This window comes from Pristis pectinata, chromosome 7 (genome assembly GCF_009764475.1).
Source record: "Pristis pectinata isolate sPriPec2 chromosome 7, sPriPec2.1.pri, whole genome shotgun sequence".
NCBI lineage: Eukaryota > Metazoa > Chordata > Chondrichthyes > Rhinopristiformes > Pristidae > Pristis > Pristis pectinata.
The window spans coordinates 19,374,046-19,389,456 of record NC_067411.1 but is presented as its reverse complement, the minus strand read 5'-3'; the positions used below and the strand labels follow the sequence as shown (position 1 = coordinate 19,389,456).

At 41.4% G+C, this 15,411-nt stretch overlaps 1 protein-coding gene across 1 annotated transcript in view; it reads left to right on the top strand.

The window, feature by feature from the left end:
* The first annotated feature begins 696 nt into the window (after window positions 1-696).
* Window positions 697-15,411, top strand: part of enpp6 (ectonucleotide pyrophosphatase/phosphodiesterase 6) — a 55,914-nt gene continuing 41,199 nt past the window's right edge. Inside the window, exons 1-2 of the mRNA XM_052020529.1 lie at window positions 697-1,429; window positions 5,843-6,022. Of these exons, the coding sequence (XP_051876489.1) occupies window positions 1,189-1,429; window positions 5,843-6,022 (421 nt within the window). The 5' untranslated portion in view covers window positions 697-1,188. The remainder of the gene's footprint in view (window positions 1,430-5,842; window positions 6,023-15,411) is intronic.

Sequence of the window (15,411 nt, the reverse complement as noted above, 5' to 3'; positions counted from 1 at the left end):
TAGGGGCATTTAAGAGACTCTTAGATAGCCACATGAATGATAGAGAAATGGGGGGCTATGTGGGAGGGAAGGGTTAGATAGATCTTAGAGCAGGATAAAATGTCAGCACAACATTCCTGGGCTGAAGGGCCTGTACTGTGCTGTAGTGTTCTACCTAAATTAGCTCTCTGTGGGAAAGCACTGTGGGGGTGCCACTGTAAGCATATTAGGAATGAATGCATATGCATGCATGTGTATGATATGCAGTTGCTTATAGAGCCCCTTTCAAAAGTGATCCAGTTTAAAGAGAAACGAAGGACTGAAGATGCTGGCATCTAGATGAAAAACACTATGATGCTGGAGGAACTCAGCAGGCCAGGCAGCAGCCGCGGAGAAAAGCAGGCGGTCAACGTTTCGGGTCAGGACCCTTCTTCAGGAGAAGAAAAGTCCCTGAAGAAGGGTCCTGACCCGAAACGTTGACCGCCTGCTTTTCTCCACGGCCTTGTGATCCAATTTAAATCTCTGTGCAGATTATTAATTTTTTATTCTTTATCCTTTTATTCATTTTTTATTCTCTCCCATGAATCTTTTCCTGGCAAAGCCTGCATTTACTTTCTTTGAAAAGAATGGATTGCAAGGACGGGGGTTTGGAATCATTAAACAAGCCAACACCAGACATGTGGTACCAGATTTCCTTCTTCAAAAGGCATTGATGAGCCAGATGAATATTTTTAAACGGAGCAGTAGTTACGGATAGTATCTTTAAATTCAATATTAATTAATTTGAATGTAACTATACCAGCTGCCCCAGCAGGTTTTGCATTCAGATATCCGGACCGATAAGCCTCTGGATCCCTGGTCCAGTAAAAAAATATGAAATGTCACCGTCCCCTTTGGGGTATATCTTAAGTAGAAAATACTGCATCCAAAATAATTGTTTTCATTTTTCCGACAGTTTAATTTTACCACTCCAGCAGTTTAATTGCAGTATAATGCAACTGCGCATCTTTATTCAGTAGAAGTTAACCCATTTCGCAATGAGTTTTGGTTAAGATAGTGTAACTTCGTGTGCACGTCTTTTTTTTTCTCTGTGCTCTGGTATGTTTCACGGAGCTTCCCTTTACAGATAGTTGAACTGTCGGCTCGTTTCACATCAGTAGCCTACATCGACCCAGTGCCAACACCACTGCGGCACAGTTTGGGATTACCATGGGCAGGCACACGGCTCTTGGCGACATCATTTTGATTGCTCTTCTCGCTACTCCGTGCCTCACAAACCGAAAACTACTCGTTTTCCTGATTGATGGATTTCGCTATGATTACATCGGTGAAAAGGAGCTGGACAATTTACCGGGGTTCCGGGAGATCATTGAAATGGGCGTCAAAGCTCAGTACTTAACTCCAGACTTTCCCAGCAATTCATATCCTAATTATTACTCCCTGATGACTGGTAAGTGATTTGCAAAATGGAGATGGCGTTAATTTTTCGACAGTGAAACACGCTCGGGTTATCAAAACCTCCAGAACAGAAATATTAAATGACCACCTGTGAAAAACAAAAAAAATCCATGCAATTAGTTACAAACTGTGTAAAGTGGTATATTCACTTTTGAATGTTGAACAGTATGTAGTGTAAATTTAATTACAGATAAATTACACTAATAATTGACACTTATACAAGTGTTATTTATAAATGATGATTGTGTTGACTGTTCACGCTCCGTGCTAACCCATGACTGGCTATTTTAGCCAAAGTAATCGGCTGAGTCGCCGATTAAAATGACCACATGTTGAATTAGCTTTACACTGATTGTGAATCTTGTTGTTGGGGGTTGTTTCCTTTCACAATAGCGTAGAATGGGGTTCATTAAAGGCGCCAGCAACATTAGCTGACCCGGGATTTATACAAACCCAGTGCGGAGAAGACGGAGAGGAACCGGCCTCCGTTAGTCCCAATTGTTGAAAGAAGCAACTGCTGGGAGAGTGGATTTCTGTGAGGTTTAATTAAGCAAACATTTCCTTTCTTTCGGTTCTTTTAATTTCGAAAAGGCCGTGCTAATCAGGTATAGGAAGATATCAAGGTTCAGAGCACAACAGATGTGTGTTGACTTTGTCCCAGTGGGCAAAGGGGACTTGAGGAGGCAGCAGTGAACATTGGAAACAGGAGCAAGAGGAGGTTATTTGGCCCTTTGAGCCTGTTGTGCTACTCCTCAAGATCATGGCTGAACTTTACCTCAGTGCAGTTTACCAACACTATCCTCGTAACCCTTGATTCCCTTAATGTTGGAGGCTGAGGGAGTGACCTTATAGAAGTATATAAAATCATGAGGGTTATAGATAAGGTGGATGGTCACGGTCTTTTTTCTAGGGTAGGGGAATCTAAGACTAGGGGGCATAGGTTTAAGATGAGAGGGAAAGATTTAAAGGGGACATGGGGGCAAATTTTTCACACAGAGGGTGTATAACCATCAGTGGGTACAGTTATGACATGTAATAGACACTTGGATAGGTACATGAATAGAACAAAGATTAGAGAGATATGGGGCAAATGGAGGAAAATAGGGCTAGCTCAGGTAGGCAACTTGGTTAGCATGGACAAGTTGGGCTGAAGGACCTGTTTCTGTGCTGTATGACTCTACTGAAATCCATCAATCTCTGTTTTTAAATGAACTCAATGGGAGGGCCTCCTCAGTCCTCCAGGGTAGAGAATCCCAAAGACTTCTTCTCATCTCAGTCTAGTCTTTATATAACCCCGAAGTTCTAGACTCCTCAGCTAGGGGAACCTGCATCCAGCCTGTAAAGCCCTGTTAAAAATTTTATAAGTTTTGATGAGATCTCCTCTTGTTTCTCTAAACTTTGGAGAATACAGACCTAGTCTACTCAATCTCTCCTTGTGTGGCAAACACAGTGTCCCATGAACCAGACTTTGCTGCACTCCCTCTTACGGCAAGTATTTCCTGAAGATACTAAGGTTGTGCACAATAGTCCAAGTGTGGTCTCACAGAGCCGTATATTCTACTCAACTACTCCTGTATTTAAACCTTCTGTAGTAAAGGCCAACATACCATTAGCCTTCCCGATCATTTGTTGCACCTACATTGGGCTTTCAGTGACTTGAGTACAAGATCCCCTGGTCCCTTGAACAGCAACAGTACCCAATCTCTCACCACTTAAAAGACATATTCTGCTTTTTTTGGTGCTCCCAAGTGGATAACTTCATATTTTTCCACTTTATCTGTCATGTTCTTGTCCATTCAATCAGCCTGTACATGTTTTTTACATGTTTTTTCATTCTTTTCATGGGATGTGGAATTTTCGGCCCAACTCATCCATTTCAACCAAGATGTCCACCTAAGCTGGACCCATTTGACTGTGTTTGACCCACATCCCTCTAAACTTTTCCTATCCATGTACCTGTCCATATGTCTTTTAAATGCTATTATTGTAGCTGCCTCAATCACTTCTTCTGGCAGCTCGTTCCATATTCGCACTGCCCTCTGTGGGAAGAAGTTGCCCCTCAAGTCCCCTTTAAATCTTTCCCCTCTCACTTTAAGCCAATGACCTCTAGCTCTTGATTCCCTTTCCCTGGGAAAAAGACTGTGTGCACTCACCCTATCTGTGCCCTTCATGATTTTATACACCTCTACAAGGTCAGAAGACTCTAAGAAGATATGACTTTGTCTTAAGTGCAGGAAAGAACTTTTTTTTTTTACTTGGCTTTTTTGGTGGTGGTCATTGATATGTGGAGAACTTGTATGGAGCATGTGCCATTGCTCAGAACTGTAGCTATGCTCAGGTAAGCTGATTCACACAGGATCATTCGACAGATGTGAAGCATATAACCAACATGCCCAAGACATCAACTGTCCATTTTAGATGCTGCTCAGAATGCCAAACTAAAGGGGGCTTGACAGTTTAGCTGTAGATTGATCTCCTTCATAAACTGGGTGCTGACCATCCCTCTGTTATATTAGTTGTCATTATGCCCTTCTAAAAAAAAATTTTGAAGCATGTTGCGATTATCACCCTATGTAAATTCTCACCATTCAACATAATGGCTGCATTAAGGAGCCAGCATATGTACTAAAAAAATAACAATCAGAGACACAAAGGCTTGATTTGATGATAAATCATTCAGTACATGTATTGATTGAGGCTGGTACTTGTTTGTGAGTGATGCAGAGCCAGCAGATCTGAGTTATACTGCCAATCCTGCATTGCTGTGCAGGCATGCATACTGTACACGTCTGTAGAGTTCAGAGTGTGCAGGAAGTATATAGCAAGTCAACCAATATCCATTAACAAAATAAAAGTAAAAATAACACCTAGATACTGATCCTGACACCCTTCCCTATCAGAGATCATCAATTGGTCTTTCTTTCTTTCAAGTCAAATTTATTTTCATGTACACAAGCACGTTGAGGAACAGGTGCAATGAAAAACTTGCTTGTAGCAGCATCACAGGCAGGTAGGTACAGACAACACACAGAATATAAATTATATATATTATACATAACATTATACCATACAGTGAAAAAAAGACTGTGCAAAAGCAAGAAAAAACAAAGACGCAATTGAAGACAAGTCCATGGTAATGCAAGAGGTAGTCCTTAGGATTCCATTGCTGAGATAGGATTATACCTGTGCAGGTATGTTCAAGAACCTGATGGTTGTAGGAAGATCGCTGTTCCTGAACCTGATGGTGTGGGATTTCAGATGCTGGTGAAATCGGCATACATTTTCGGAGATCCCTATCTCTAAGAAAGTAGAAGACACAGTTAGAAACCAAAGTTGCAGATATCTTCAATGGATTCTTTCCACTAGTCTTAATTAAAAAAAATAACCAACTTGCATATATATAGTACCTTTCATGACCTCAATACCCCAAAGAACTTTACAACCAATTAAGTTCTTTTGAAGTGTAGCAATTGTTGAATGTCAAAAACACAGCAAGCACATTGCGATAATGACCAAATAATCTATTTTCGTGATGTTGTTTTTAAAGGGTAGTTATTGGCCCAGACACCAGCGAACGCCCTCCTGCTCTCCTACAGGATAACATCCTGAGATTTTTTACATCCACCTGAGAAAACACTCAGCTTAGCATGTCATTTAAAAAGCAGTACCTCTGTCAATGCAGCATTCTTACAACTGCAGGATTTTATTTTCCCTTTCAAATTTTCAGAGTGAAACTTGAACCCACAAGCTTTTCACTCAATGTTACCAACTGAGCCACAGCTGACACCCATTAATGTGGCAACTTCTAGTTAGGGTTAATAGGTTAAGTGGGAATGAATAAAGGATGTGTTATGCAGAAAGTAAAAATATTAAATATCCGCAAGGCTCCTGGGATGAAGGGAGGAAATTAGTAATGCTTAGTTGATATTTTTACAGAGTCCACAGGTTTGGTTCCTGAACAGTGCTGAGTTAACTGATCTTAGTTAGGGTCATAATAAAGTTCCACAATTGACTTTAACAAAAGTCAGTGAGTTCAGCAAGTGCTTAAGTAGAGAAACCTCTTCTAAGTAATTCTTTTTATTTACTTTACTAAGTCTCGCATGCAGTGGATCAATTTTCTTCTCTCTATTAGAATAGACTTCAGAGCCTATGATGAGTGAACATGTTGGCAAAGTACCTTTATATTTTTACACACTGCAAATTGATATAATTGGCTAAAAGGTATCAAAACTAATGGAGACAGATTACATAAAGCCATAATCGGTAAATCTCATGGCTATTAATATTTTTTTATTAATTGTTGCTCTTGGATAAGCATAAACTGATGGATATATTACGGTCTATTTAGTGAACTGTACATCAAGAACAATTCCTGTTTATTATGGTTTGTCTGTGCTCCTTGCAGGACATCATTGTGATGTGCACCAGATGGTTGGAAATTTTATGTGGGATGAGAAAACGAACAAGTCCTTCCTGATTGGTGAGAATGAAGACAGTAGACTGCCTATGTGGTGGAATGCATCAGAACCAATCTGGGTTACCATGATGAAGAATAAGAGAAATGTTTACATGTATTACTGGCCAGGTTAGTATTTCAAATCACACCAGCCTTTCCACCCCTCTTCATGGGTAATCTAACACAGCTGATGTACACTGAATTGTTACAAGCAACCGACTATAGCAACAAAAGCACTGAATGTGTACAGCTGGAACACAATCTTTATGAATGATTTGGACAAGAAAATCAAGTGTAGTAAATCCAATTTTACTGATGGCACACGCTTAGATGACAGTGGGGTTGTGAGGAAGTTGTGGAGATTTCAGGGGGATACGGATGGGCTAAGTGAATGCGTGAAGAGGTGGCAGATGGAATAAAAAGTGGAGAAATTTGGCATCATCCAGATTGGCAGAAAAACTAGAGAGGAAGAGTATGTTTTAAATGGTGAGGAATTAAAAGGTGTATTCAGAGAACTTCAGTCACTTTGCACACAAATCAACTGTAAGTTAACATATAGGTTCAGCCAGCAATTAGCAAGGCAAATGGTATGTTGGCCTTTATTGCAAGAGGATATGGGTACAGGAATAGAGACCTCTTATATAGAGCCCTGGTGAGACCACATCTGAATGATCATGCATAAGTCTGGTCTCCCTTTCTAAGGAAGGATATACTTGCAACTGAGAGAATGCAGTAAAGATTCCCCAGCTTGATTCCTGGGATGGCAGGTTTGTTGTATGGAGCAATTAGACAGACTGAGCACAAGTAGCTGAGCTGCAAGTAGATTGTAGTTCTATAATCGAGTGTGGGAATTGGGTAGAAACAAAAATAAAGCCAAAGTCGAGTTTATTGTCATATGCACAAGTACATGTACACACAGGTACAGTGAAAAAATTAGTTGCAGCAGCGTCACAGGCACGTAACATCAGATAAGCAGCATTCACAAGAATTAAATTAAATAAATTATACACAATTTTTACAAGAAAGAACACAATTAAAACAAAAATTCCATTTTAGTGCAAAATAATCAAAGGCCATAGTGTTGCTAAACTGTAGTGATTAGGGTTGTGTCGATTGGTTCAAGAACCAAGTGGTTGAAGGGAAGTAGCTGTTCTTGAACCTGATGGTGTGGGACTTCAGGCTTCTGTACCTCCTGCCCGATGGTAGCTGCGAGAAGACGGCATGGCTCGGATGGTGGGAATATTCAATGTTGCCTTCTTGAGGCAGTGCCTCATGTAGATACTAGGTAGGGAGGGTTGTGCCCGTGATGCATTGGGCTGAGTTCACTTCTTGCATTCCTGCGCATTCGAATTGCTGTATCAGACCATGATGCAACCAATCAGGATACTGTACATCTGTAGAAGTTTGTTAGGAAGGGTAGCATGAGAGGATGGGGTACTGTGCATTGCAGAGCCTGGAAGAATGAGAGGTATCCTCATTGAAACACACAGAATTCTGATAGGTAGATGCAGATCTGGTGTTTCGGTGGGTGGGACTTTTTGATTCAGGGTCACAGTAAGGATCTGGCCTATCAGAACAGAAAGGAGAAAAAATTCCTTCACCTGTGTGGTGGTAAATCTTTAGAGTCCTTTATCCAAGAGGGCTGTGGAGGCTAAGTTACTGAATATATGCAAGATAGATATCAATAGATTTTCAGATATAAAGGGAATCGAGGGATATGGGTTAGGACAGGAAAGTGGTGCTGAGGTAAATGATCAGCTGTGATCTTATTGACTGGTGGAGCAGGAATGAGAAGCTGCATGGCCTACTCCTGCTTCTTGTTCTTTCTGTTCTCGTACAAGTATCTCAAATAGATTTCTTTTCATCTGCTCTTTCCCTTCAGCCTTCCCTTTTCCCTCTTCTTGAGGATTGTAAGGACAGGAGCAGGAGCAAGCTAATTACCCCTCAACTATAAAATAAGATCTTGGTTGACCCAAATCCATATACCAGCTTTACCTCCATGTCTTGTACCTGGATTATCAAAAATCTCTCAACTTTAGATTTGAAATTCAGTGTAAGTGGCAATTGTCTGACCATCAATTGCCATTCGCGAAGAAAGTTCCAAATTTCTTCTATGATAAGACAAGATAAGATATCGTTATTAGTCACATGTACATCGAAACACAAAATGAAGTACATCTTTTGCGTAGAGTGTTCTGGGTGCAGCCCGCAAGTGTCGCCACGCTTCCGGCGCCAACATAGCATGCCCATAACTTCCTAACCCGTACGTCTTTTGGAATGTGGGAGGAAACTGGAGAACCAGGAGGAAACCCATGCAGACACGGGGAGAACGTACAAACTCCTTACAGACAGCGGTGGGAATTGAACCCAGGTTGCTGGCGCTGTAATAGCGTTACGCTAACCGGATAGGAAGGTTGTGACTGCCCTGGAGATTCACCAGAATGTTGCCCAAGACGGAATGTTTCACCTGTGATGAGAGACTAGATGAGCTGGGATTTTTCTTTGGCGGGGGGAAGGCTGATTGTGACCATTATGAGAGGCGTTGATCGGGTAGAGAGTCTTTTTTCCTATAGTGGAAATGTCAAATGCTAGAGGGCATAGGTTTAAGGTGCGAGGGGGTAAGTTTAAAGGAGATGTACGAGGCAAGTTTTTTGCTCATAGAGTGGAACGTGCCTGGAACATGCTGCCAGGGAAGGTGGTGGAAGCAGATATAATAGCAATGTTGAAGAGGCATTTGGACAGGCACGTTAACAGGCAGGGAATGGAGGGATATAGACCATGAGATTAGTTAGATTGGCATCATGGTCAGTACAGAAGATGGGCTGGCGGGCCTGTTCTTGTGCTGTACTGTTCCATGTTTCTTATAAAATGATGAGGTTCATAGATAGGGTAGTTTGTGGAAAATGTTTGCCATAGCATAAATGTGTATGACTAGATGTCAGGGGTAAGAGTTTTAGAGGGGGTTGAAGAAGAATTTTTTCATCCAGAGAGTGGTTGAAATCTGGAAGGTGATGCCTAAAGGGTTGGTGGAGGCAGGTACTCTCACAACATTTAAAAAGTATTAGATGAGCTCTTGAATCACTGTGGCACAGAAGGTTAGAGACCAAATTCTGGAGAATGATTTTAATCCACCTAGGTACTTGATGGTCGGCATGAATGCTGAAAGGCCTTTTTCTGTGCTCTAAGTCCATGACTCTATGACTTTCCCCAGAGCCTTCAGTCACATTTTCTAGTTTTAAGTTTCTCTGCTGATCACAGTCTGTTAAATTGGAACCTTCTATGGTACATTAAGCAAACCACTATGGTTCCTTCAGCAACAGCTCCTGATGCAGGGTTTCGACCCAAAATGTCGACAGTTCCTTTCCTTTTATAGATGCTGTTCCACCCACTGAGTTTCTCCAGCAAATTGGTTGCTGCTCCAGATTCCAGCATCTGCAGTCTCTTGTGTCTCTGTAATACATTACCTTCCTGTCTGGAACTGATACCAGTGTCCCCTGAAATGGAACCCCTCTTCCCCACCCCACGTGCATCTCTCTAATCAGCTTGTTCCTACATTTTTGTTTTGCACCTGGATTGGGGCATAATTTCATGATTCTAAGCCCTGAGGCTCTATTCTTTAATTCTCTAACTCGACCTGCTGAGAATTTCCACTATTCTCTGTTTATATTGCTGATTTCCAGCATCTGCAGTGTCTTCTCCAGTTTGAATTTCCCAGTTCCAATGTTTTTATTACTCTTTTTTTGTCATTCTATTTTGATTTGTCTCATTTACATTTCCTCCCGACAGGTCACCCGTATTTATCCAGCCTTCACTCATTCAGCACCACCGCTTGTGTCCTTCAGTCTCCCCTGGTCTCCACCCTACCGCAGACATCCCCTTTGTGCTTTCCGCCCCTCTCCCCTCTTTGCAACTTGATCTTTAATTTTCTTAGTTTTGATGAAAGGTTGATAATCAGAAATGATAACTCTGTTTCTTTGCATCTGACCTGCTAAATACTTACAGTAATTTGTTTTTATTTATATTTCATTTTGCATTAAGATCTTTTTTTTAATGATACCTAATATTTTGGACTTTGCAGTTAAACAATGGGCAAAAAGTCAAATCAGTGCCTCAAGACTGGATGAACCAGCACAAATATTGAAGGCAGGGGGCAGCACCTCCTTTGCACTCTGACCAAATTCTTAACTTCACACTCTATTTAAGGATCAGTTCACCTCAGAGCACTCTGTGCAACCATTCTGTTAGACTTTTGAGCTACACATAACTCCAACAGACAGCAGAAGCATGAAGATACAAGGGGATGAAGGGAGAATAAGTGAAGCAGTTGTGTACCAACAAAAGTAAGACACAGAATATTCAGCAGGTCAGGCAACATCTGTGGAGAGAGAAAAAGGCTGGTGACATTTCATCAGACTTCTAATAATAGAAACATTCTGGAGCTTTACTTTTGAAACTTACGTGGTAAATTGGTTTATTATTGTCACATGTACAGAGGTACAGTGAAAAACTTCGTTTTGCATGTTGTCCATACAGATCATTTCACTACAACAGTGCATTGAGGGAGTACAAGAGAAAACAATACCAGAATACAGAATGAAGTGTTACAGTTACAGAGAAAGTGCAGTGCAGGCAGACAATCAGGTGCAAGGCCATAATGAGGTAGATTGTGAGGTCAAGAGTCCATCTTATCGTACTAGGGAACCATTCAATAGTCCTATAACAATGGGATAGAAGCTGTCCTTGACCCTGGTGGTACGTGCTTTCATTCTTTTGTATCTTCTGCCCGATGGGAGAGGGGAGAAGAGAGAATGACCGGGTGTTTGGAGAGTTATTTAATCACAAGTTATTTTTGTGCTCCTGAGTCATAATGTGCAACTCTGAGTCTGTGGCTGAACTGGCAATGGGCAAAGTCATCTGTGGCTCATGTCCATATTTCCTTTACGTCCAGCATGTGGGCTGGTTCTCCAGCTATTAGTGCCAGTTCACTAAACTACTCACTTCAGTTTGGAAAACAAAATCACAGCCATTCTGATGTACTTCTTATCACAAGCTTTGGCATGAGTTGGAGATCATACCCAGACCCAGTTAGGTCCGATCCTAGGTGAACATTGAACTTTCTGGGTGGTTGTGCCATGTCATTCACAATAGAGGACAAAATTTGGGGCAAGAATTACAGAGAGACCCTGTGGGGTTATATCATGTGCACCTTTTGTATCAGTGAACACCAAGCAAGGCTAGAGACCCTGGGCTCCTGAAAAATTGGGCACAAAGTTTAGTTCTTTCTTTTAAGCCCCATGTTGGGGTTGTCAATCAATTACAAATGCTTGCTAGGGGACCTGGTTTGCCATCCTCCCCTGGAGCTCACCCTTACAGCTTCCTGGAGTTTCTGCTCCATTTACTTATATTTAATGTATCACTAAGAGAGATTACTTAATTTTTCTGCTGTTGCCTATTACATGTTCTTACTTCTAACATCATAGAAGAGTCTATTATTTTTCAGATTGTCGATGATCACAAAATAATTGCATTAAGATCTCCATGTTTCACATGTTTGGAACCCTATTTTAGTGATTTATTTACTTATTGTTGCAGTTGCTGTCTCAAAAGCATTTGACAGTGTCTGTATTTGTCTAGTTCCAGGTACTTTCCCAATAAAGTGGATTATGCTGAGAAGTTACTTACTTATTACAATGAAGAAGGACCATTTAGTCCATCAGTTCCATGCCAACCCTCAATAGAGCAATCCTATCCATCCCATTCCTGCTCTCCTTATTTCCCTGTAGTCCTTTAACTTATTCCCTCTTGCCTTCCCATCAACACCCCTTTGATCCTTTTTCCATTGCCTACTCTAGGGGTAACTTGCAGAACCAATTAAGCTAACAATATCTTTGGGATTCAACAAGGGATCACCGTGGATGGATTGATGAAACAGACTAAAAGCCTATGGCAGTTTTAAGTTGGTACCCAGTTACTACACTCTTAATTCATGGCTTTCCATCAAAGCTATTCTTTCAAATTACTCTATGGCATAATTAGACATCCAATCTGTAGCAGTTAGCATAACACTATTACAACACCAGTGACCCGGGTTCAATTCCGGCCGTTGTAAGGAGTTTGTATGTTCTCCCCATGACTGTGTGGGTTTCCTCTGGGTGCTCTGGTTTCCTCCCACATTCCAAAGACGTTCAGGTTAGGAGTTGTGGGCATGTTATGTTGGCGCCGGACAAGTGGCGACACTTGTGGGCTGCCCCCCAGCACATTCTCAGTAACGCAAAAAGATGCATTTCACTGTATGTTTTGATGTAGAGGTGACTATAAATAAATATCTTACCTGTGCTTCCCAACCTTCAACCATTCAGCCAAGAGACTTCAAAAGCTCTTTTGAACATCTTACAACTCTGTCCCATCCTGTTGATAATTTGATTTTACCTTCTACTTTACTCAGTGCACACCAGGAACACTTGCTACAATGTTGAAGCAGTTCCCCCATTAAATCTTATCTCTTCAGGCAGTAGGTGAACAGCTTAAATCTTTTTCTTTGCAGGCTGAAGCAATGTGGGTTACCTTTGAAAGTCCAGTATTATTTCTTAATATGACATCATCTGATCCAAGATTAAACACTGCTCCCTTTTGGAAAATCTCTTCCTGGCTTTCTGTCTTGCATTCCTTGGTAGAATCTCATTTTTCTTAGCATGGATAGGATGGGCTGAATGGTCTCATTCCTGCATTGTAACTTTCTATGATTGTAAGCATCTCCTCTTTGTCTTTTACCTCAATCTCTCTTTAACCTTAAAGGTAATGTCTGGAGTGCCCTCCTTAAATTTCTCTGTCTCTGCATCTTAAACATGCTCCACAAAGCTTTCTTTTTGAACAGGCTCTGAGTAATCTGTCCTAATAATTTCTTTTTACCTCAGTGTCAAAATTCCTTTGCTAGCTTCCTCTGAAGAGTCTGGGGATGCTCCACTGTGTTAAAGGTGCTATGTTGTTAACGGTTACGAAACTATTGGGTTTGGCTTCCACAACAACTTATAATGCCTTTAACAAAAAAAACCCAAGAGATTTATCAAAGAACGTTTAACTCCAAAACGCAATAACAAATGCTAGGTTTAGTGACTGATTGCTTAGTTGAAGAGAGATCTAGAAAGCTGGAGTGGTTTAGGAAGGGAAATCCAGAACTGAGGTGCTTTGCAACAAAAGGTACAGCTGTCATTGGTAAGGGGATTAAAATGGGATGCTCAACAGGCCTGAACTGAGAGACAAAAATAACATGCAAGGCTGAAGGAGTCTGTAGAGATAGAGGTAAGACCTTGGGGGCTTTGAAAGACAAGAATAAGAATTATAAAATATATACAGAAAATTGAGATGTTGTGAATTTAAACACTTGACATGACATTGAACACAGGATGAATAGAGTGCAGAGTGAATAGAGAACAGTGTGATATCAACAGCATAGGTTACGATGAGCTCAGGTTTACTGGGGTTAGAAAATGGATGGCTGGCAAGAAGAACATTTGAGTCATTACATCTAGAGGCAGCAAGGGCAGAGACGAGGCTTTCTGAGCTGAGCCGGGGAGATTTATAGTCAGGGATTCAATGTGATCAGTAAAGGTGTTAGGTTCATGTTCCAGTTTTCCTTGTGTTGAGACGTACCCAGTTCGACTCAACTTTTGACCTTGTGAAGCTGACAGGGAAAGAAATATTCAGGCTGAGCAGTATTTTCAAAATCACTAGGCCATTAAATCTGGTGAAACAAAATTGAAATTTCCCAAATGGTCGAAACCTTGCTCTGAGAAATGGAAAGAAAACTAAAATTCTCCAGGCAGTAAGTTGAACAGCTCATTAAAAAAACAGTGCATCAGATTAACATTAAACTTAAGCTTCCCATTCCAAGTCACTCCAGGAAAATGTCAAGAAGAATTTTACAGGATGATGACTCTTTAAATGCAGGTACGTCTCTGAGGAAAGGGGTGAATGATTAATGGTAGAGGTTAGCAGACTACGAAAAATGTGTTGGTAAAATAATAATATATGGATCTTGCCTCAAACACGCTGATGGAAAAGACCTGGAAAACTCTTTACCAAATTGATTCTGAAGTTTCATTATCCTGTCTAAACTGAAAATAGAGGGCTTATGGATAATCAGTAATGTAGCCTAAATTACCTAACAGTCTGGAAGATTAGGGGTTTAGATTTCAGAACTGAGTTAAAGGTGTGGCTGTGAATTCCATCCAATTTGTGTCCTTATGAGAAATTATGGTGGTGGTTTGGGTGACCAGTCCTTTGCTATTTGGTTAGGATTGTCCTGACCTATGATGATCACGTCTCCATCCCATTCTGAGTGACGCTGAGACAGCAATTGTGCTGGAGACACTTTAGGCCCAGGATTTGTGGTCACTGGTGAGCTGCCCGTGGTCACTGGTGAGCTGCCCAAGTTCACTGTACAACTCAGAAGAAACAGAAGAAAGCTTACCCTTGGTTCTCAGAACTCAGAAGAAAGCCAGCCCCTGTGGTCCTTCCGCCCAAACTTGTGACTAGGTGCTGACTCCAAGGGTCACAGTGAGTCCTTGTGCATCAGCAAGGCCTTTTATGACATCAAAATTGGTGGTGTAGTGGACAGTGAAGAGGGTTATCTAAATTTACAAGGCAGTCGAGACCAACTTAAGAAGTGGGCCAGAGAATGGCAAATGGAATTTAACTCAGTGAGTGCAAAGTGTTGCACTTTGGTAAGTTAAACGAGGGCAGGACTTACACAGTAAATGGAAGGGCCCTGGACAGTGTTGCAGAACAGAGGAATCGAATGGCACACATACATATTTCCCTGGAAGTAGAGAGACAGGTAGAGAGGGTGGTGAGGAAGGCGTTTGGTATGCCTGCTTTCATTGGTCAGAGCATTGAGTACAAGAGTGGGGAAGTCATGTTACAGCTGTAAAAGATGTTGATGAGACTGCACTTGGAATACTGTGTGCAGTTCTGGTCGCTTGGGTACAGAAAGGATGTCAATAAGCTGGAAAGGGTGAAGAAAAGATTCACGAGAATATTACTGGGACTGCAGGGCTTGAACTACAAGGAGGGAGTGGATAGGCTGGGACTTTTCCCCCTGGACTGTAGGAGGCTAAGGGGTGATTTTGTAGAAGTTTATAAAATTAGGAGGGGCATAGATAAGGTGGATGATCACAGACCTTTTCCCAGGGTAGGGGAATCTAAAACTAGAGGACATAGGCTTAAGGTGAGAGGGGAAAGTTTTAAAGGTGACCTGAGGGGCAAATTTTTCACACAGAGCATGGTGGTAATATGGAATGAGCTGCCAGAGGAAGTGAGAGACATGGGTACAATTAAAACATTTGAAAGAAATTTAGGCAGGTTCATGGATAGGAAAGATTTGGAGGCATATGGGCTGAATGTGGAGAAATAGGACTAGTTCAAGAAGACGATTTGGTTGGCATGGATGAGATAGGCTGAAGGGCCTTTTTCCATACTACATAAGTCTATAACTCTATGACTCAAAAGGCTGGAGCCAG